This window comes from Engystomops pustulosus, chromosome 1, assembly GCF_040894005.1.
Source record: "Engystomops pustulosus chromosome 1, aEngPut4.maternal, whole genome shotgun sequence".
NCBI lineage: Eukaryota > Metazoa > Chordata > Amphibia > Anura > Leptodactylidae > Engystomops > Engystomops pustulosus.
Genome location: NC_092411.1, coordinates 275,588,926 through 275,609,699, shown reverse-complemented (window position 1 = coordinate 275,609,699; position 20,774 = coordinate 275,588,926). Strand labels below are relative to the sequence as shown.

Genomic DNA, 20,774 nt, shown 5'->3' with positions numbered 1-20,774 from the left:
GCTCCGATAAAAGTAGTACAGAGTTAGAAATAAAGTCCTATTTCTGCCCGTATTTGCGGACAAACATGGTCATGTGTATGATCCCATAAGAATACATGGGGACACGTTCTAGCCGTCTAATTAACACACAGAATACGGCTTTGTACTTACATAAACTGCGTGATCGCACAGAGGCCCAAGCCACATGTGAAAGGGTCCAACAACAATGGGGGTTCAGTCACGTTCCTGCCAAAATTTCAAACAAAAATGGTTCCTTTTCAGCCAAACCCTTGTCAACCTCGACAGACAAAAATGCTTAAAACTAGAGGGGACATTTTACATCACATTGCCAAATATGTGAGAATGTTTTCCAAGATTTATAAAACACAAAGTTCATCAGGAAGAATCTAACAATGTGTTCTGTGCAGTTACATCCCCAACACCACGGTGGCGCTGTGTCTGTTTGTGAGTTACTGTGTGTTATTTAGCCATCGTGGCTCATCTCTATGCTACTTCCTGTCTTGTCTATCGCTTTCCCAACGCCTCTCTATGGTTAGTCCCCGCCCCCAAACACTCTGGCAGGGCAGCAGCATATACACACAGCGCAGGGGTCGGAGGTCGCGGTGACGTCACAGCTGTCTTGTTGCTCAGCTGATCGCTCTCCGGTAAACACCATCGGTGACAGCGGAGTCCCGGGCGATGGACGGGGGAGTCGTGCAGGGCAGCGCCTGAACCACTTATCCTCCCTGCTGCCGATGAGGTAGGGGGTGTGACCACGGGGTGGTTGTCGTCTTGCGACCCGACGACACTGGGGGGAGGATTCCACTATAACAGTAATATCCCATGCACATCACCTTCACCTCTACCACTACCACAATACAGACTCATCATTTCCAACACCTCTGCTTGCTGTCAGTGAATGGGAACCTGTAGAAGCTGAAAGGGAATGCAGCATCTCCCATAAAGTCCCTGTCAGATCCAGATACTTGCATTCCCTATAACACAATATAGTGTTGTTCAGTGGCTAAAAATATATATATATAATTTTTTTTTAAACAGCGCCACACTTGGTTTGTGGTTTGTGTCGGTATTGCAGCTCAGCAGTGTAGAGATGAATGAAGCTGCAGTACCAGGCACTATCTATGGGCAGGGGTGGCGCTTTTTATTGGAAGAAACAGGCATGTTTTTCAACCTCTGGACAAGTCCTTTAAATTTTTTTTTTTTCATCTAATCTACTGGTAAATCCCACTGTACAGTCACATGACCATAGCAGCCTATTGGTGGCCTCTGCGACTTCTCCGTGACCCCTACAGGAACTAGTGGGCTCTGCTTTTATTACTGGAAACTCCCTTTAATTGTTAGCTGACATTCCTTCTGTAAATACTTATTACTATTTGTCTTGTCTTCTGTTATCCGGAGGAATAAATGAGGAACACATGAGGCACCAGAACTATCATTATATCAAGAACTGACGAGAGAGCAATTGAAGGGTTTGCACAGCAGAGGGGTTGTTACAGATGCAGCCATGAGGTCATACAGCATGGCTTACTCTGGATGTATAACCATGAAGTATAAATCTCCCCCTTGTCACTTAATGGGATTAAAGGGGGTACATTTACTAATACAAGGGCAGATAAGAGTGAAGACTGCGACTTGGAACACATTTGTTAAAGGGGTTCTCCAGTCATAACATGTTAGGTCCTATCCGGTGGATAGGACATAACTTGCTGATTGGTGGTGGTCTCAGTGATGGGACCCCCATGGGTCTCGTGAGTTGTAGCCCAGTCGCACATGAGCTGGCTGCTCTTGTTCATCTCTGTGGCGCTGTAGGAAAAAACAGAGCGCTGTACTCGGCAAGTGCGTGTTCGACTGGCTGCTCTCTTCATCCTGAGCAATGACGGGGTTTCAATGTTGAGACCCCCCACGAATCATGTGGATATGGGCTAACTTGTATATTGCTGGAGAACCCCTTTAAAGAATCTACAAGTGCAGGGAAATTTGTGATGCAGAATGTAGATGAGACTTGGTAAAATCTCACCCCATTTGTCTGTTGATGTTAGTGAGCCCAGAGCAGCAAACCCGACCTAAGGCTGGTGGCACACAACCAAGTCTGCCTGTGTATCACAGAGCGAACACAGTGCAGAGGACGGGAGCATCATAGTGATATACGATGCCGGGAGTCCCTGCTTCCCAGCAGCACCAAATTCTTATACTCCTGACCACAGTCATACGTCTAGCCTCAGACACTGCTTTTCCACAGTGAAACGTCAAATCCATCCCTCTTACAATCATCATCATCAAAGTAGTAGGAGATTTAATAAATATGCAGGATGATTTCAGCTCTGAAGCCTCCAGAACTGTGATCCCGGCTCTAAGCAAGAATGAATACCGTACAATCCCCCCGATATCTGCATCCACATTTATAGGTAAATCTTATCTTTCCCTCCAACCATTGACCAAATTCACCAAGCCTGAGCCACTTTGCAGGACCTGCCTATGAAAACAGCCTTGGACCTAGATGTTGTTGGATATCAAGGACCAACCACAGAGCCAGAGGTGGGACTCCAAGCATCATAGTGATATAGGATGAAAGGAGTCCCTTATTCCCTGCTGCGATCATGATAACAGTTTTGTGGGGAAGCAGGGACCCCCCCCTAAATCATATATCAGTTTAAGGCACAAGGTCATATCCCCTGCACTGTGGTTGGTCTGTAAAATCCAGCCAGGCATGTTCTGTGATTCATGGACTATAGCCGTCTGAACGAGCCCTTAGGCACATGTTCCTTAGGGCGTCTAGAATCAACAGAAATGCAGAGTTTGTTGCTTTACATAGAGACTGATCCGGCATTCTGTGTGCAGCGCTGCATAATCTGTGTGCGCTATATAAAGAATTTATTTGACTCTCTTACTCTCTTTATCTCTAAGGTGTGACATCCCCTTTAAGAATGTGTTGCCTGGCGACTTTTTTTGCATAGATTATATTTGTAGACAGTATAATGTCCTTGGTAACCAGTTATACATGACATAGTCTGACCAAGATCTATATCCTCAGCTCAAAGTGGTGGTTTCCCCTAAATTGCCTCCATCGATGATGTCTATCTGCCCTTTAAAGGGTTTTCCTTTAAGAGAAAACCCCTTTAATGGATCATTATTAAAGGAATTCTATTATCAAAATCCATCATGATAAACCAGGGACACTCACTCATAGATCCGGGCACTGTGACTAAAATTATGCTAATGAGACTAAAGGGCTCTGGAGGATGTTACCAGAGCCCCTCTGTGCTGCAGTTGTATAGGATGTCACAGTGTACAAGGAGCACTTCCCCCTCCTACTGTGTGCTGAAACGTCCTGTGCTGCGGTGAGATTACATCAGGCAGAGGGAGGGGGAAGGACAGAAGAGGGGAGGGGGAGACAGTGTAATAGCCAGTGAAGCTACAGCACAGATGTGCTCTGGTTAACACCCCCAGAGCCCTTCTGGCTCATTAGCATAATTATAAATGTTGTTTTGAAGAGAAAGGAGGCCATGGATAACAAATATAATACCTCCCAGTAAATGTACATCTTTGAGCCCGCTGCTGTTTCAATTTTTTTTTTTTGGGAATTGTCAACTTCCCAGTAATCTGAATGCTGCCTATTAAAGCAAGCTTGCTGCTCAGGAGACTGGGAAATGGACAACTTATACCCGAGCTGTTGTAATAGTCCTTTTAGTTGTCACCCAGCTTTCCCAGACACAGATAAAACAAAGCAGTTTCTACAAGGTGTCAGTGTACATTTGTCTTCTGGCGACATTATATTGGGTCACGGTTCCTTTACTTACATTGAGTATTTAGTTACTAATCACTTTTGTCACTAGGAGGATCCGGTAAAACGGGTTTTGTCACCTGCAGTCTGGCACGCAGCCGTTGTTGTGCGCTCACGTGAACTTTTCTAAGGGCTGAATATTTGGATCGACGCGACTCCTCCATGTTAGGCCCTCGTTTACACATCGCGGATTGGCTCAGTATTTTACTTCAGTTATCTAAAGCAAATCTATCATCAAAGTCCACAACGATGAACCAGGGACAGTGACTCATAGATCAGACACCGGGACTGTGGTAGTTCTTATATCTTGTATGTCTTATAATAATAATCCTTTATGTATATAGCGCACACAGATTACGCAGCGCTGCACACAGCATGACAAATTGTTCCCTGTCCTCATGGGGCTCACAATCTAATCAACCTACCAGTATGTTTTGGAGTGTGGGAGGACACCAGAGGAAACCCATGCAAACACGGATTCGAATATCCATAACCTCCTTCCTTCTTCTAAAATCAACTTTTATAATTATTATTTAATTATGTTAAGAAAAAAAAACAGAAGGGCTGTAATTATCTTCTTATATAGTTTTTATCCATGGCCTCCTTCTTTCTAAAATCAACTTTTAAAATGATCCTAAAGTCAGAAGAGGCCTGGGTAGCGTTACCAAACCCCTCCGTGCTTCACATGCTGTCACACTGTGCAGTAGCACTTCCCCCTTCCACTGTGTGAGATTACAATAGGGAGAGGGAGGGGGAAGTGCTGAGGGAGCAACAGAAATGGGGCGACAGTGTAACAGCTTATGAAGCTGCAGCATGGAAGTGCTCTGGTTATGGCCCCAGAGACCCATCTGGTTCATTTGCATATTTTTTAAGGTTGATGGAGGCCATGGATAACAAATATAAGGAGATTACCACAGTCCCGGTGCCTGGATCTATGAACAGTGCCCCTGGTTTATTGTGATGGATTTTGATGGTAGATTTCCTTTAAAGCCAAATCTGCAGTTTGAGACCAAGGCTCTACCCAAAAACATGTTACACTCCTATACACGTGTCTTCACTATCCTGTATTTCTCCAGCCTCTGCCTCTATATTATACTATTTATCTGTGTATATGATACATTAGCTCAGGGCGGACCTGCAGGCTGCCACATACACCAGGACTTGGTCAACAATAATTGGCACATGTACAATTTTGGCAACAGACTTTGTATTGTAGGGTAAAGTCCGGCCACCACCCCGCAGCAGACTTTACTGTGTACTTTAAAACATAAATAAACTTTTAAGCCAATTTTTTTTTTCCCATTGTCTGAATCAATGATGATGGTGATAATAATATAATTGTCCTAATTATTAATGTAATAAATATGTCTTATTGTCTCTGATATAAAAACTAAAATTGTTTAAAAAAAAAAAAAAAATTCTTTATTTATAAAGCGCACACAGATTACGCAGCGCTGCACAAAGCATGGCAAATTGGTCCCTGTCCCCATAGGGCTCACAATCTAAATTTAAAAGTTTAGTAGCGGCTAAGAACCATTGTGGAGCAGATTTACTTACCCGGTCCGTTCGCGATCCAGCGGCGCGTTCTCTGCGCTGGATTCGGGTCCGGGCGGGATTCACTAAGGTAGTTCCTCCGCCGTCCACCAGGTGGCGCTGCTGCGCTGAAGTTCCCCGGAGGCGCGCTGGAATGCCCTGAAATTCACCGGCCTATACCTGGTAAAGGGAAGTGTAATTTTCGTGACACATTTTTTGTCTTAAATGCGGCGGTTTTTCCGAATCCGTCGGGTTTTCGTTCGGCCACGCCCCCCGATTTCCGTCGCGTGCATGCCAGCGCCGACGCGCCACAATCCGATCGCGTGCGCCAAAATCCCGGGGCAATACAGGTACAATCGCCGCAAATATTCGGGTAACACGTCGGGAAAACGTGAATCGGGCCCTTAGTAAATGACCCCCTATATGTAAATCAGAACCTGAAAGAACACATAGGGGGAGAGTGGCGTCTAGGATGGAGATGCTCCTGCTAGGTTCTCCCTCCAGTAACTCCATTCTAGACCATTTACTAGTGACGAGGCTACAATGGAGGGGCTAGAGCAGTGGTTCTTAACCCCTTAAACCATTTCCATTTTTTACTACCCCCCCTTCAAAAATCTATAACTTTTTAGCTGTATAAGGGATTGTTATCTGCATAACAAATTGCGCTTCTTAGTGATGGTATTGAATATTCTATGCCGTGTACTGGGAAGCAGGAAGAAAATTCCAAATGCAGGGAAATTGGTGGAAAAACACATTTTCGCCACTTTCTTGTGGGCTTGGATTTTACAGCTTTTACTGTGCAACACAAATGTCTACTCTATTCTTTGGGTCGATACGATTATGGGGATGCCAAATTTGTGTAGGTTTTATGATGTCTTCATACATGTACAGAAATGAAAACCTCCTGTGGAAATTTTTTTTTTCGATATTTTTCTTTTCTTTTCTTTTTTCTTTTTTTTTTTTTTTTTTTTTCCCTCTCCTGGCGCTAATAACTTTTTCATACTTCGTTGTACGTAGCAGCGGGTGGTGTACTTTTGTGCGACTTTTGATGTTTTCGATGCTACCATTTTTAGGACTGTACAACCTTTTGGTCACTTTTTATAGAATTTTTGTATATTTTTCAAAAAGGCAAAAAAAATGTGTTTATGATTTTTACTGTTTATTTCTATTTATATCAGTTCCAGGGAAAGGGGGGTGATTAGAATTTTTAGGGTTTTTATACTTCTATACTACTGTATGGCAGTATATGGGGATTTTCCATCTCATTCATTAAAATGTACAAATCACAGATTGTAATGAATGAGTTAAAACGAGACTACCTCTGGTCTTTGAAGACCCGAGGCTGTCATGGCGACTGACCACTGCTCCCCGATGATAACATCTTTGCAGGCGGCGATAGACGGGATAACACCTGCGATCGTTGCCAGCAATATGCAGCAAAGACTTACCGGCTATGGAAAGGGCTCAGTCCGCGAGCCCTCTCCATGCACCCGCACCCATGTACCCGCGCATGGCGCGCGTTGTTAAAGGGAACCTACCACCCCGATTCTACCTATAAAGGTAGAAGGGGTGGTAGGTGGAAGGATGGGACGTGAGGATAGCCCTTTTTTTGGGCTAATCCTCACGTCCCGGGTGTCTTTTAGAAAACTTTATTATATATATGCTAATTTTTTTATGCGGCTACTGGGGCGTGGAGTAGCTGGACATGAGGCTACTAGTCCCGGCTACTCCACTCCCCAGTAGCCACGTTACTCCGCCTACCAGGTAATCTCCGGCGCGCAGCTCCTGGTAGCTGCGCGCCCTCGTCCGAGTCCCCCGGCTACTGCGCATGCGCAGTAGTTCCGGCCCCGGAGCCGCGCTGCCGAAGGTCTGCGCATGCGCAAAACGCAGGGGACCCGGACAAGGGCGCGCAGCTACCAGGAGCTGCACGCCGAAGATTACCTGGTAGGCGGAGTAACGTGGCTACTGGGGCGTGGAGTAGCCGCGACTTGTAGCCTCATGTCCGGCTACTCCACGCCCCAGTAGCCGCATAAAAAAATTAGCATATACATGTAATAAAGTTTTCTAAAAGACGCCCGGGACGTGAGGATTAGCCCAAAAAAAGGGCTATCCTCACGTCCCATCCTTCCACCTACCACCCCTTCTACCTTTATAGGTAGAATCGGGGTGGTAGGTGCCCTTTTAAGGGGTTGACCTTGTTTGAGGTACCGAACCCACCAGGTTCATATGCACTTTCACCGAACCCTTCTTTAGTGATAAATCAAATATGTATGTGTTTTGACCTCTGTGGCAGAGGCTCCGCCGAAACCCCTGAGATCGACTCGCCGAACCCCTAGGGTTTGATAGAAGCATTGTGCTAGAGTTCTATACACTTCAGTGCTGGAGCGGCCTACAGGAGATTCCTATAGAAACCTCCAGCACTGCACTACAGAACAAGTGCAATGTCCATGGGGAGGGGCCTGCAGCTGCGGCAGAACATCTTGAAAGAAAAAAAAAAAATGATCGATGCCAATATATAAGTATTGTTAAAATGACCAATGGCCTATTCACAATCTCTCTTTTTTGTAGTGTATTTTTACCTTATTTAATAAAATGGAAAGATTAGAATAACCGATACGGTTTTCTAAGGCTGAAGAATCAAAGTAAGAAAAGTGATAAAAAAAAATAAATGAAAAAATTCCTGCATCTTCCATTGACATGACTTCCCATCACTACTTTAAAGAGACTGTGTTGAAAGCCACACCCCTTTCCCACAGACTCCACCTCTTCCCGTGACATCATACCTACCAGGAGCAACTCCATTCTAGACGCTACCATAGGGGGAGATTTATCAGAAGTGTCTGAGGTCAAACTGTTCTAGTAGACCATGGCAACCAATCAGAACTCCGCTTTCATTTTGCCACAGTAGTTTATGAAATGAAAGCGGAGCTCTGATTGGTTACCATGGCAAACTGGAACACTCATAAATAGCCTATAGACTGTGATTAATACTTCAATAAGACCTCTTGCCCACAGGCGAGTGCAGTCGGTGAAAATCGCTCCGTGCACTGAACAGATCTCCCCAACAAAACCTTGGATCACTTGAATGAACGCAGCCTGTCAGTTCATTTTAGTGATGCGAGGTTCGCGTAGGGAGATCCGTTCAGTGCACAGAGTGATATTTCACTGACTGCACGTTGGTTGCAGTGCATCCAGTATGGCCGGTGTTGTGGCGAGACTCATCTCAGTGAGGTGATGTGCAGTGATAGCAAATACACATCATTAATGTGGTAACAGAGAAGGACAGTTTGTTTCATCATCACTGGGAGCAGAGCATAAGAGGGAGGAGCTGTTACTGAGGGATCATGGGACTTGTAGTTTCCAGTGGCGGGTATCTTTGTGATAACTCTGTCTACTTTTGAAAGCCCATAACATTTTGTGAATCATAAAATATTCAAGCTCCAATGACATTGAGTTTTGTTATATTAATTTATTTTTAGCATTGTAGGTTTTTGTATCAGACGTTCATATTCCCGGAATACCCCATAAAAGGAAATCTACCATCAAAATCCATCTTGATAAACCAGGGACATTACTCATAGATCCAGGCACCGTGACACTGGTATCTTCTTATATCTTATAGGTGTTACCATGGACGCCTTCCTTCTAAAATCAACTTTTATAATTATTAAATTATGTTAAAAAACTAGAAGGGTTATGGGGTGTTACCAGAGCCCCTCAGTGCTGTAGCTTCACGGCCTGATACATTGTCTCCTCCTGCTCAGCACCTTCCCATCCCTCTGCCTGATGTAATCTCACACATAGAGGGGGAGGTACTCTTGCACAGTGTAACAGCCTGTAAATCTTCAACATGGAGCTGCTCTGGGAACCGCCCAGTAGCCTTTCAGGCTCATTAGAATACTTATAAAAGTTGATTTTAGAAGGAATGGACGCCATGTATAACAAATATAAGAAGATTACCACAGTCATGGTGCCTGGATATATGATTACGTTTCTCTGGTTGGCTTTTTATATTAGATTTCCTTTAAAGGGGTTGTCCGGAGGGGGAATAACATGACTATTTCCCTTCATAAACAGCGCTACATCTGACTATGAATAGTACTGATTATCAGTTCCATTTGTTGCTACACAGCTCCGCTGTAATACCGGCTTTATCCATGGTACGGCGCTGTTTTTGGAAGAAATCCAAACGGCTAGTAAGAGGTTAATGTCTATGTATTAGTTCCATCCAAAGTACATCTGTATGTACCAGACATAAGTAAATAAAGTTTTTCCCGGTAATTCCCAGTTTGACTCCACCCCTTTGTGAGACTTGTAACCAAACAGCTGAGCCATAACTTTATGACAATGTCCACAAGTAGAATATCCCTCGAAGACTCTGACACGTTCCTGTACATGTCACCCACACACTAATTCACGACACGTGACGAGCCATGTAATCATCTCATCCCTGAAGCCTCGGGGAAGGACCTTATTAAATAATTTCCGAGTCCTCGGGTTGTCTCCTTATTGACGCCAGTTCTTCCCGTTCTTGGTTGGGCAGGGCAGGGCAGATAGACCTGCATCCTTGAAGACGGGCAAGATGTGGCTGAAGCTATTCCTCCTCCTGCTCTACTTCCTCATCCTCTTTGTCCTGGCGAGGTTCTTTGAGACCATCGTATGGTATGAGACGGGTATTTTCGCCAGCCAGCTCGTGGACCCGGTGACTTTAAGCTTTCACCAGCTGAAGACCATCCTGGAAGGTCGGGGACTGGGCTACTCGGGGCTCCCGGAGAAGAGAGATGTCCGGGAGCTGGTGGAAAAATCAGGTATCGGAGCCGAAAATGTTATTACTTATTGTGTTATATAGTATCACTATGTAGCATATACTTTACTGCACCTTCTATTATCTATCTATCTACTCCTTATGTGATTGGACTGTACTAATCTTCTAGCTGGCAGCGGGGGGGCTACTGGTGTTCCCCTCAGTGAGCGCCATATTTGACCGGACCTGAATTTTTAAGGGTAATTTGACCAGTGTTGGGGGAGAAAGTGAATAATATGGCCGGGACAGTAATGGCTGGAGCTTCTTGTTGCAGGTTGAAGATAAGCTGATATAGTGTCATACACTAGATATAAGTGGCTGATGCAGCAGAGGGAGGGGAGTAGTGTAGCTGACATGATAAGGAAAACTGTATCTGCTGCAGTATCAGGAGGAATACCCTGCGCCCGGCGTCATCAAGAACACTCGCTGCCTGGTGCAGTCTATGGAGGGAAAGCCCTTGCCTGGAGCAGTGTGGGTAACTACAATCCCTTCCATGGCACAGTGTGGGCAACAACAACAAAAACCCATGCCTTCCCAATATATTTAGGGAAACCACTGCCGGACACTGTATAGGAAAGGGAAGTCCCCTGCCTTGTGCCGTGCTGTGTCAAGAAGGTAAACTCCCTGTCTGGCACTGTATGGGTAAGGGAAGCCGAGCTTAGTGCCTGCGCATGGGGAAGGGAGGGCGAAGCGGCGCTGCGTGGTGAAGGCGGGTGAAGCGGCGCTGCCTGCCTCTGCGTGGTGAAGGCGGGTGAAGCGGCACTGCCTGCCTCTGCGTGGTGAAGGCGGGTGAAGCGGCGCTGCCTGCCTCTGCGTGGGGAAGGGGGGCGAAGCGGCGCTGCCTGCCTCTGCGTGGTGAAGGCGGGTGAAGCGGCACTGCCTGCCTCTGCGTGGTGAAGGCGGGTGAAGCGGCGCTGCCTGCCTCTGCGTGGGGAAGGGGGGGGGGGGGGCGAAGCGGCGCCATGTGGTGACAAGCACGTGGTGAAGCGGTGCCGCCTGGCCTATACATTAGGGGGCTAGACACATTGTGGAGGTAAGGGCCACCGTTTGGGGTGGAAGGGTTACATGCAAGCCCTTTATCCTGCTGTTTTTGGAGTACCCATAGCCTAAAGCCTTGTGTATTTCTAGAGCCTGCAGTTGCTGCACTTCCTGAGCCCGGCCCTGCAGGATCTCACGGTTATCAGTTATTCCTGCAGATCTCTCTGGTATCCCTGGCCTGCTATTACTCACAGGTATCTTCCACCCACCCAAATTATTAGCAGAGAACAGGACGGCGCTGCCAACAGCTAGTGATGGCGGAGGCTGGAGACATATTGGTGAGAGGGAAGGGACACAGACGTGCACTGGTGAGGGCGCACCTCTCTTATGGAGAGCAGGTATCTCAGGGAGTGGGCATTCTGCCTCTGTTCCTTAATGTGATTAACAAAGGTTATAATGAGATATTTGCCCAGTCTTGGCCTGCTGAGCAGGGGAGCCCCGGAGCTAGGAGGCCCCCGGCTAATTCATATGTTCCATCATCATTTATGTTTAATATTTTACCTATTGCTATCTTTCCTATATATGATAATACATTCAAGTGTGATAATGTTTCTATTGTGACTGTTTATTAGGAGATCTTATGGAAGGAGAGCTGTACTCTGCCTTAAAGGAAGAAGAGGCCTCCGAGGCCGGGTCCAGCACCAACTTCAGTGGAGAAATGCACTTTTATGAGCTGGTGGAGGACACAAAGGATGGCATCTGGCTGGTGCAGGTAACTAGTTTTTAGTCTGCATGCTTAATAGCATTAAAGAAAATCTACCTCCTTCCTTCTAAAAGCAACTTTTAAAATTATGCTAATAAGTCTCAATGGCTCTGGGGAGGTGTTACCCGAGCTCCACCATGCTGTAGCTTCACAGACTATTACACTGTGCAGAAACCCTTACACATCCCACTGTGTGATATTACATGAGGCAGAGGGAGAGGGGAGTACTTAGCAAGCAGGGGGTAGGGTGAGACAGTGTAGCACCCACCAGAGCCCTTCGGGCACATTAGCATAATTTATTCTAAAAATCCTGAAGGTTTACGGTGGGTGTTTTTCAGTGATTCCACTTCACAGACTGTTAAAATGAGTACAGTTTGCATTAGTTTTGATAAATGTTCTATGTGTAGTGTGCAATGTGCGACAGACGTTCTTCATGAATCTGGCGCCCCCTGCACTTCTCTGGCAGAATGCACCATTTTTTTTTCATGCTTTAGGACGGTGGCGCACGTCGGCCAGAATTGTGGCACACAATCCAGCTGTGCACCGGAACGCCCCTTTTTTTTCTGTCTTGTCGGACACAGTGCGACAAACATGTGCAAGCAATTTGCACATTCTATATAGTACAAAGTTGCACACTAAAAAAATGGTGCAAACACTTTAATAAATATGGTCCAGTATTATTATGGGGTTTGCCAAAATACAGGCAGTCCCCGGGTTACATACAAGATAGGGTCTGCAGGTTTGTTCTTAAGTTGAATTTGTATGTAAGTCGGAACTGTATATTTTATCATTGTAATCCCAGACAGAACTTTTTTGGTCTCTGTGACAATTATATTTTAAAAATGTTGGGTTGTCATAAGAACCAGGAGTAACAATAAAGCTTCATTACAGACGCCTGTGATAACTGTTACAGCTGATTATTGTAGCCTAGGACTAAAGAACAATAAATTACCAATATCCAGAGGTCCGTTTGTAACTAGGGGTCGTCTGTAAGTTGAGTGTTCTTAAGTAGGGGACCGTCTGTACTGCCTTTTTTTATATCTGTCCTATTTGTATATCTTGGTGTTGTAGATAGGGTCTCATAGTCAGAGCCACTTTTTATTAGACTAGTCCTGGAATAATCTTCCTGCCCATATGTTATATGACTGACCAGTTGTAACAGCAGTAGATTAAGGCAAACTCTGCAACTGGTTTAGGGTTTAACCCAAGACTTTGAGTCTCCTTTTTTTGTTTTCACCATTTAACTACCTTACGGTGTTCGGACTCCATATCCAAAGGATCACAAAGTAGCTCAGAGTAATAATTCTGACTTTCGTGGCCGCTGGTTCAAGTTGGTCTTGGGGCACCAAGAGGTTGTCAGAGGAATAGTCGTAGACAGGCTGAGGTCAGGGCTGGCAGATACTATTGGACCATGCAAGGTTATATCAATACTGAACATAGCTATAGAGTTATTGTGCGGATGTAGTAAAGCATAAAAGAATAGCTATACTGTAAGTTTCTTTTTTCAAAGAAATTACCGGAGCTGTTTGAGGTCACTGATTGGCCTTGCGGGTCTTATAACCCTTGACACTTCTTTCTGGTAACGGGAGCTAGGCCAGGGTAACTGAACTTTCTATGTTTCCTTTACGGTCGTTTTGAGGCCCATGATCTATGGCACCTGGTCACAGTGCGCTGTGACCGAGACGGGCGGCTGCCCGCAAAATATGGGACATATCTCCTTATGGGGCGGCTGCTAAGCTTTTTATGGAGGGGGAGGTGTGAGAAGAGCTATGCCTGGGTTACAGCACAGACAAGATCACGTACATGTGCAAGGGGCCTTGTTCCTTGGAAATTCTTAGATACATAAGGGAAACTGCCTACAGCGCTCACTGCAGGACAAAGCTGGTATTACACTTTGCCTATTAAAACAAACAGGCTGTCCTGTAGTTTCTGGTCATGAGTCCTCCAGTGTGAAAATGACTCTTTTGCTCTGTCTAATAGAGGTAGAGTCAGATGAATGACCCCATAATAATTTCTTTATGGTGTGACGAGCCCTTTAATTCGTATGTGTATAAAGTAAAGCCCGGGATGGGAATGGTTGATGTTTTCACAGCTTAACCAATGTCACAGCTGTAATTCACAAACTTGTTTGTCTGCATTGTCTTTAGATGTGACTGATATTTGCTTCTCAGAATTGTTTCTGGGTGAAAGGTTCTGTGTACGCGCCTAGCACCCTGCTGTCCTGTACACCATAGATCGGGGGGGGGGGGAATCAATGCTTATTAATGTTATCTCTGTCTATAAACCAGATGGCGGGCAAAAAAAGTAAAATTGCAAGCAGTCCCTAGATTGCATACAAGATAGGATCTGTAGGTTTCTATTTTAGTTGATTTTGGTATATTTTATAGTTGTAGCTCTTCAAAATTTTGGGCTCTCACTGGACCAAGGATTATCCATAAAGCTTCATTACAGACACCTTACAGCTGATCATTGCAGTCTGGGACTATAGTAACATCCAGAGAGCTCCGCCAGAGGTCACAGGGGGCAGAGAGGTCTGTCTTTAAGTAGGGGTCATCTGTAAGTCGGGTGTCCTTAAGTCCGCCTTTGAAAGGGGTTTCAGACTTGCATTACTTGTGAGCGGAATGATCACTGTGTATTGCATTTTTTTTAATATTATTCCTCTTTAATCCTATTAACTTTTTTAGGCAGAAGTACAAAAAGATCCAAGTACTGTAAATTACATGTAAGGTATCACTACAACCATAAACCTAAAGACTTGTACAAAAATTGATATGCCATATTTTTTGGACTATAAGATGCACCTCAGAATTTTTTTTTTAACAAATATATATTTCAGAGCAATTAAAATTCCCTGCTGGTCACACACAAGAACTTCTCTGCTATAACCACATACACACACATACGCTTCTCTGTTACATCCATTCACTCACACGCACACAAGGCTCTGTTACAACCGTTCACTCACACGCACACACGCTGCTCTGTTACATCCGTTCACGCACACGCGCTGCTCTGTTACATCCGTTCACGCACACGCGCTGCTCTGTTACATCCGTTCACGCACACGCGCTGCTCTGTTACATCCGTTCACGCACACGCGCTGCTCTGTTACATCCGTTTACGCACACGCGCTGCTCTGTTACATCCGTTCACGCACACGCGCTGCTCTGTTACATCCGTTCACGCACACGCGCTGCTCTGTTACATCCGTTCACGCACACGCACACACGCTGCTCTGTTACATCCCTTCACTCGTACATGCAAAAATGGTTGAAGTAGACCATAATAAGCCTTAATTTTTCCAGCTGTAAAATATTGAAAATACTACTGTGACTGATATTCCCATATTTTTGGAACTCCCATAGAAATGATTGCACATTCCTGGCCACATCTCCAATAACCACAAACACGGGGGTCCGTGAAAAACGCAAAGGAAATTATTTTTAGCTCATAATGGATGCAATGACAAGGTGAATACATCCCATAAGGTCTCTGAGACTCGCCTCAAGTTATTATTACAATGGGGAGCAGTAATTGTTTAGATTGTGAGCCCCATTGGGGACAGGGACCAATTTGACATTCTGTGTGCAGCGCTGCGTAATCTGTGTGCGCTATATAAATAAAGAATTATTATTAATTGGGAAGGTAAAATTAATGAGCGCACGTGCTCCAGGAGATCAATGTGTAGTTTCGTGTGGGAAATAAATGTAATGTATTGCTTTTGTTTCATTTTGCTTGTAGGTGGTGGCAAACGACAGGAGTCCTCTTGTAAGTAAAGTCCATTGGGAGAAGATGGTGAAAAAAGTCACCAAATTCGGCATTCGGACGGGAACATTTAATTGTTCTAGTGATCCCAGGCGAGTGTGCGTTATGGAAATTCTTTATACCTTTTATTTTTTTCCTTCTTTTACAGGGATACAAACCTTTAAAATATCACCCCTGCTACTAATGCAGATTCCCATATCCTCACGGGGAGACTTCTCACCTGCAAAATAACACAAAATAAGATTCTTCCTCTATTACACGGATTCTAGGAAGGCAGCGAGCCCCAATAGAAATGTATCTTTTATTATCTCTACAGTATTTAAAAAAAAAAAAAATTGTATCAAAAAATATCAAAGCCTTTATTAACGGGTAATGTTATGTCTAAGGGAATCAACCATCAAAATCCATCCTGATAAACCAGGGGCATTACTCGTAGATCCAGGCATCGGGACTGTGGGAATCTTATATGTGTTATCCATGGCCTCCTATCTTCTAAAATCGATTTTCAAAATTATATTAACCCCCTTCACGACTGCCATACGGCCACATACGTCCTATTTGCACACACCCCATGCAGAAAGGACGTTTATAAACATCTTGACAATGACCAGCTTCAAACCGCCATATCTCCTAAACCCCTGAACCCACATCGAAACATAGGGGGAGATTTATCATCAAGTGTCTGAGGTAAAAATGTTCTAGTGGCTCATGGAAACCAATCAGAGCTCAGCTTTAATTTTATAAACCGCTGTGGGAAAATGAAAGCTGATCCCTGATTGGTTGCCTGTGATAAATATCCCCTACAATGTATATGTCATTTTAAACAGGAGAATCTCCCCACTTTGATATTCTAATATTAATATTATTAATATTGATTGTGTATGGAAGGGCACTGGGGGGGATTTTACCAGTGCTCCTCTGGGTTCACAGGCTGTCACACTGTCTCTCCTATCCTCCCTCAGCATTTCCGCCTCCCTAAGCCTGCTTTAATCTCACACAGTGGGAGGGGGAAGTACTCCTCCACAGTGTAACAGCCTTTGAAGCTACAGCTTAGAGGGTCTTTGGCTATGTCCCCCAGAACCCATCTGGCTCATAAGTATAATGTTAAAAGTTTATTCTAGTAGGAAGGAGGCCATGGATAACACATATAAGAAGATTCCCACAGTCCCGGTGCCTGGATCTATGAGTAATGTCCCTGGTTTATCAGGATGGTAGATTTCCTTTGAGATTGTACTCCTCTGATTTTGATTTGTGGGTTCCCTTTAGGTTTCTTTCATTTTTGAGTGCAGCACGTAGCACTTGCCTTTCAAATGACAGAAACCTTAATGAACCACATTATGTCTCTTTTCGGCTATTTGTAGCGCTTTTATCTACAGAAAGTGGCAGTGGGGCCCAAGCCTTAATATTCTGCCAACAATACTCTGGGAACTTTACTTCTTAGAAGGTGATGGGGGAGCTGCTGCATGTAGCAACCAAACCAGGTCCATCTATTGGTCCTGGTCATATAGAGAAAAAAGGCAGAAAATACATATTAAAGGGAATCTAAACGAACTGCAGTGGTTAGAAATATTCTTTGTTATTGCCTCTCTATTATTTTTACGCCTCTGAAGCCAGATGCAAATGACACGAAGACAAAGTCCTGCTGAGAGGCTGCAGGGGGAGGCATCACTTCACTTGCTCCTTCTGGTGTCATTTTAAGGATTATAACTCAGCTTTCTAAGCACATCAGGATTGTGGCTCTGTGAGCTACCGGACTGGAGATAAAGACAGTTAAAGGCATTATAAAGAATTGGATCTTGGACTGCAACTCATAAATTCCCAACTTTGTCTATCACCGCCCTTATCTCTGGTCCTGTAGTTTTACACATCCACAATCCTGAGATTTGTGAATGCTCCCAAAATTATTCCAGAAGCTTGGGTACCAAGAAAAATATCTTATGCCACTTTACCTCTCATAGTGACTCCTTTTATCTCCTTTGCATGTGGCTTTGGAGATTTGGTTTGTTCTGAAGGGTATCCAGAGTTCTCATCTCTTTCCATAATGAACACCTGCATGCATGGCCGAACCATCGTGCAGATACCCATCCTGCCCACTAGGCCAACTTGATTTTCTCCATTTTTTTTTTTGCAGTGAACTCCACTTGGAGTAATTTTTTTTTTTTTTTTTTTTGCAATTCTTACACTGTGATCCATATACTAGACTTTGTGTCTTTGTTACTATTTCCAGGTATTGCAGAAAGAGAGGATGGATAAGGTCAACCCTCATTATGTCTGTTCCCCAAACCAACACCTCCAAGGGAAAAGTCATGCTTAAAGAGTACAGCGGACGTAAAATCGAGACGGAGCACATCTTCAAGTGGATCACTGCCCATGCCGCTTCACGCATCAAGACCATTTATGACTCGGAACATCTAAAAGAGGAGTGGGACCGAAGCGACCAGTATGAGGTCAAGCTCTACTTATTTGCAAATCTTGATCAGCCTCCGGCTTTCTTTTCTGCTCTGAGTGTAAAGTTTACGGGAAGAGTAGAGTTCATATTCGTCAATGTCGGAAACTGGGACAACTCAAGTTATATAGAGGAGATCGGTATATCAAGAACACCATCTTACGTTTTGAAAACCCCAGAGGGGATCTATAAATATGGGAATAACACAGGGGAATATGTCTCCCTAAGAGCCATGGATTCCTTTCTGCGCACATTACAACCAGAAGTCAATGACTTGTTTGTCCTCAGTCTGGTTCTGGTGAACCTCATGGCTTGGATGGACTTATTCATCACTCAAGGAGCCACCATCAAACGATTTGTGGTTCTGATCAGCACTTTAGGGACATACAATTCCTTGCTCATTATTTCTTGGTTACCAGTTTTGGGTTTCCTCCAGCTACCTTACCTTGATAGCTTTTATGAGTACAGTCTGAAACTTCTTAGGTACTCGAACACCACCACTTTAGCTTCTTGGGTAAGAGCCGACTGGATGTTCTATTCTTCACACCCCGCTCTTTTTCTTGGTACTTATCTTGGTCATGGGTTACTCATTGACTACTTTGAAAAGAAGAGGAGAAGCAATAACAACATCGACGAAGCCAATGCAAACAATCTCGAGTGGTTGTCCAGCCTTTGGGACTGGTACACCAGTTACCTCTTCCACCCGATTGCTTCTTTTCACCACTTTCCGCACAACTCTGATTGGGACGAAGATCCTGAACTTTTCCTCGAGCGCTTGGCCTTTCCAGATTTATGGCTTCATCCTCTTATTCCCACAGATTACATCAAAAATCTACCAACCTGGCAATTTCAATGTCACGGTCATCATCAAGAAGACCTGTCGGAAAGTTCACAAGAAAGTGAGAGTGACTCTGAATCTGAACATTGTAGATGCTCACATTGTCAATCGTTTAGTGGGACAGGATGGCCGGTGGTAGAATGTCATGACCAGAGTTGCTCATGTGAAGAGGCACAAGGTGGTCCATGTGGAAGTAGAGTTGGGTTCACCACAAAGGACAACTTAGAACCAGACTGGTCTACATGGCCAGAAAACATGTTGCACTGTACAGAATGCGTTGTTTGCCTGGAAAACTTTGAAAATCGGTCTCTACTTATGGGTCTACCGTGTGGTCATGTGTTTCACCAAAATTGCATCGTCATGTGGTTGGCAGGAGGTAGACATTGCTGCCCGGTTTGTCGATGGGTGTCCTACAAAAAGAAACATTTCACGCAACAGTCGTCTATGTCAAGTCCTGCCCACTCTTAGCATCTTCCTTCCTTCCTGGCCTGTACCTGCTTGTACCTGTGGTTTGATGTCATGTTTTCAGTCTTTGTACGGTGAACTAATGCACACTATGTTACTGTCATGATTAATTTTCTTGCCTTGCGTGTTAAGTGTAAATGCCTAAGTAAGCACCGGGGGGGGGGGGGGAATAATATTTTTATGATTTTCACAAATTATATTCCTATTTCAGTGTATTTTTCAACAAAAAAAAAGAGAATTGTCTGCCAAATCATAGACCGCTTTTGACCGCTTTCATTTCTACCATCCTGACTCAGTGTTTCATACGTTTGTGAAGGTACATAATGAAAGTCTGAAGTGTTATGATTTTTTTTTTCCTTTTTAATAAAAGTATAAATCAGTTTTCTGCTTGGTGAACAAAGCGCAAAAAGCTTCATATCTTATGTTGGTTGTAATATTTATTTTCTTACATTGTACGTTTTTGCTTTTTTGGATTTTATTACCATCTGTAATCTTCAAGGACCTTGGAGGAGGAATGCGGTCAGATCCAGGACTTTAGAGGAGGTACATGGTCGCTGTTTGGACTGGGATGGATCATAACTCCATAACTGACATGTGGAATTCTTGGGTTTAAAGGGGTATTCCAGGAATAAGCATAATTCATATGCAAATGGATACTCAAAATATAAGCTAATGTGTAATTAGTTGTTATTTAAAATTTAGCTCCACTTAGCAGAAAATGCTGGTGACATAGACTGTAATGAAGAATTAAAATGCTACTGGCCCTTTAATCAGTCCGTTAATTTCCTCCGCGCGGTCCGTCGCAGAACAGAAGATGGCCGCTGGTCACATGTCCACATCACATGTCCTGCCCTTGCCTGGGCAGGTCACATGTCCACATCACATGTCCTGCCCTTGCCTGGGCAGGTCATGTGATCACCACTATGTTTGGCTGTAGTCGGTTGGTTGCAGTGCATCCAGTATGGCCTGTGTTGTGGTGATGGCAGTTACACATCATTACTATGGTAACAGAGCAAGAAAACCTGTTACATCATCACTGGGAGCAGAGCATAAGAGGGAGGAGGAGGAGTTACTGAGAACTAAAGGATCATGGAACTTGTAGTTTCCAGTTAGTGGCCATCTTAGTGATAACTCCACCTACTTTAGAGGGCCATAAATTTTGTAAATCATAAAATCAAACTATTTAAGCTCCGTTTTGTGACTAATGACATTAAGTATGGTTGTATTCATTTATTTATATCATCATGGGTTTTTGTGTCAGACATTCATATTCCCAGAATACCCCTTTAATGATTCTTTGTCTGCTAAAAAAAAGTTGAGAACATGCTAATAAGTTTTCCTGCCTGGGATAAGGAAAATCGTGGCTCTTTTTGTTACCATGTCATCAAGCAGGACCTTAAG

At 44.3% G+C, this 20,774-nt stretch overlaps 1 protein-coding gene across 2 annotated transcripts; it reads left to right on the top strand.

Moving 5' to 3' along the window:
- Positions 1–532: 532 nt before the first annotated feature.
- On the top strand, positions 533–19,534 carry RNF103 (ring finger protein 103). Of its 2 annotated transcripts, none has more exons than XM_072126281.1 (5): positions 533–739; positions 9,858–10,122; positions 11,729–11,868; positions 15,601–15,716; positions 17,852–19,534. In XM_072126281.1, the coding sequence occupies exons 2-5, from the start codon at positions 9,897–9,899 to the stop codon at positions 19,374–19,376; spliced, it is 2,007 nt and encodes a 668-aa protein (XP_071982382.1). In that variant the 5' UTR covers positions 533–739; positions 9,858–9,896; the 3' UTR covers positions 19,377–19,534. The 2 variants fall into 2 exon arrangements, with proteins under 2 accessions (XP_071982382.1, XP_071982381.1); XM_072126280.1 differs by having other exon boundaries at positions 15,601–15,722.
- Positions 19,535–20,774: the final 1,240 nt, after the last annotated feature.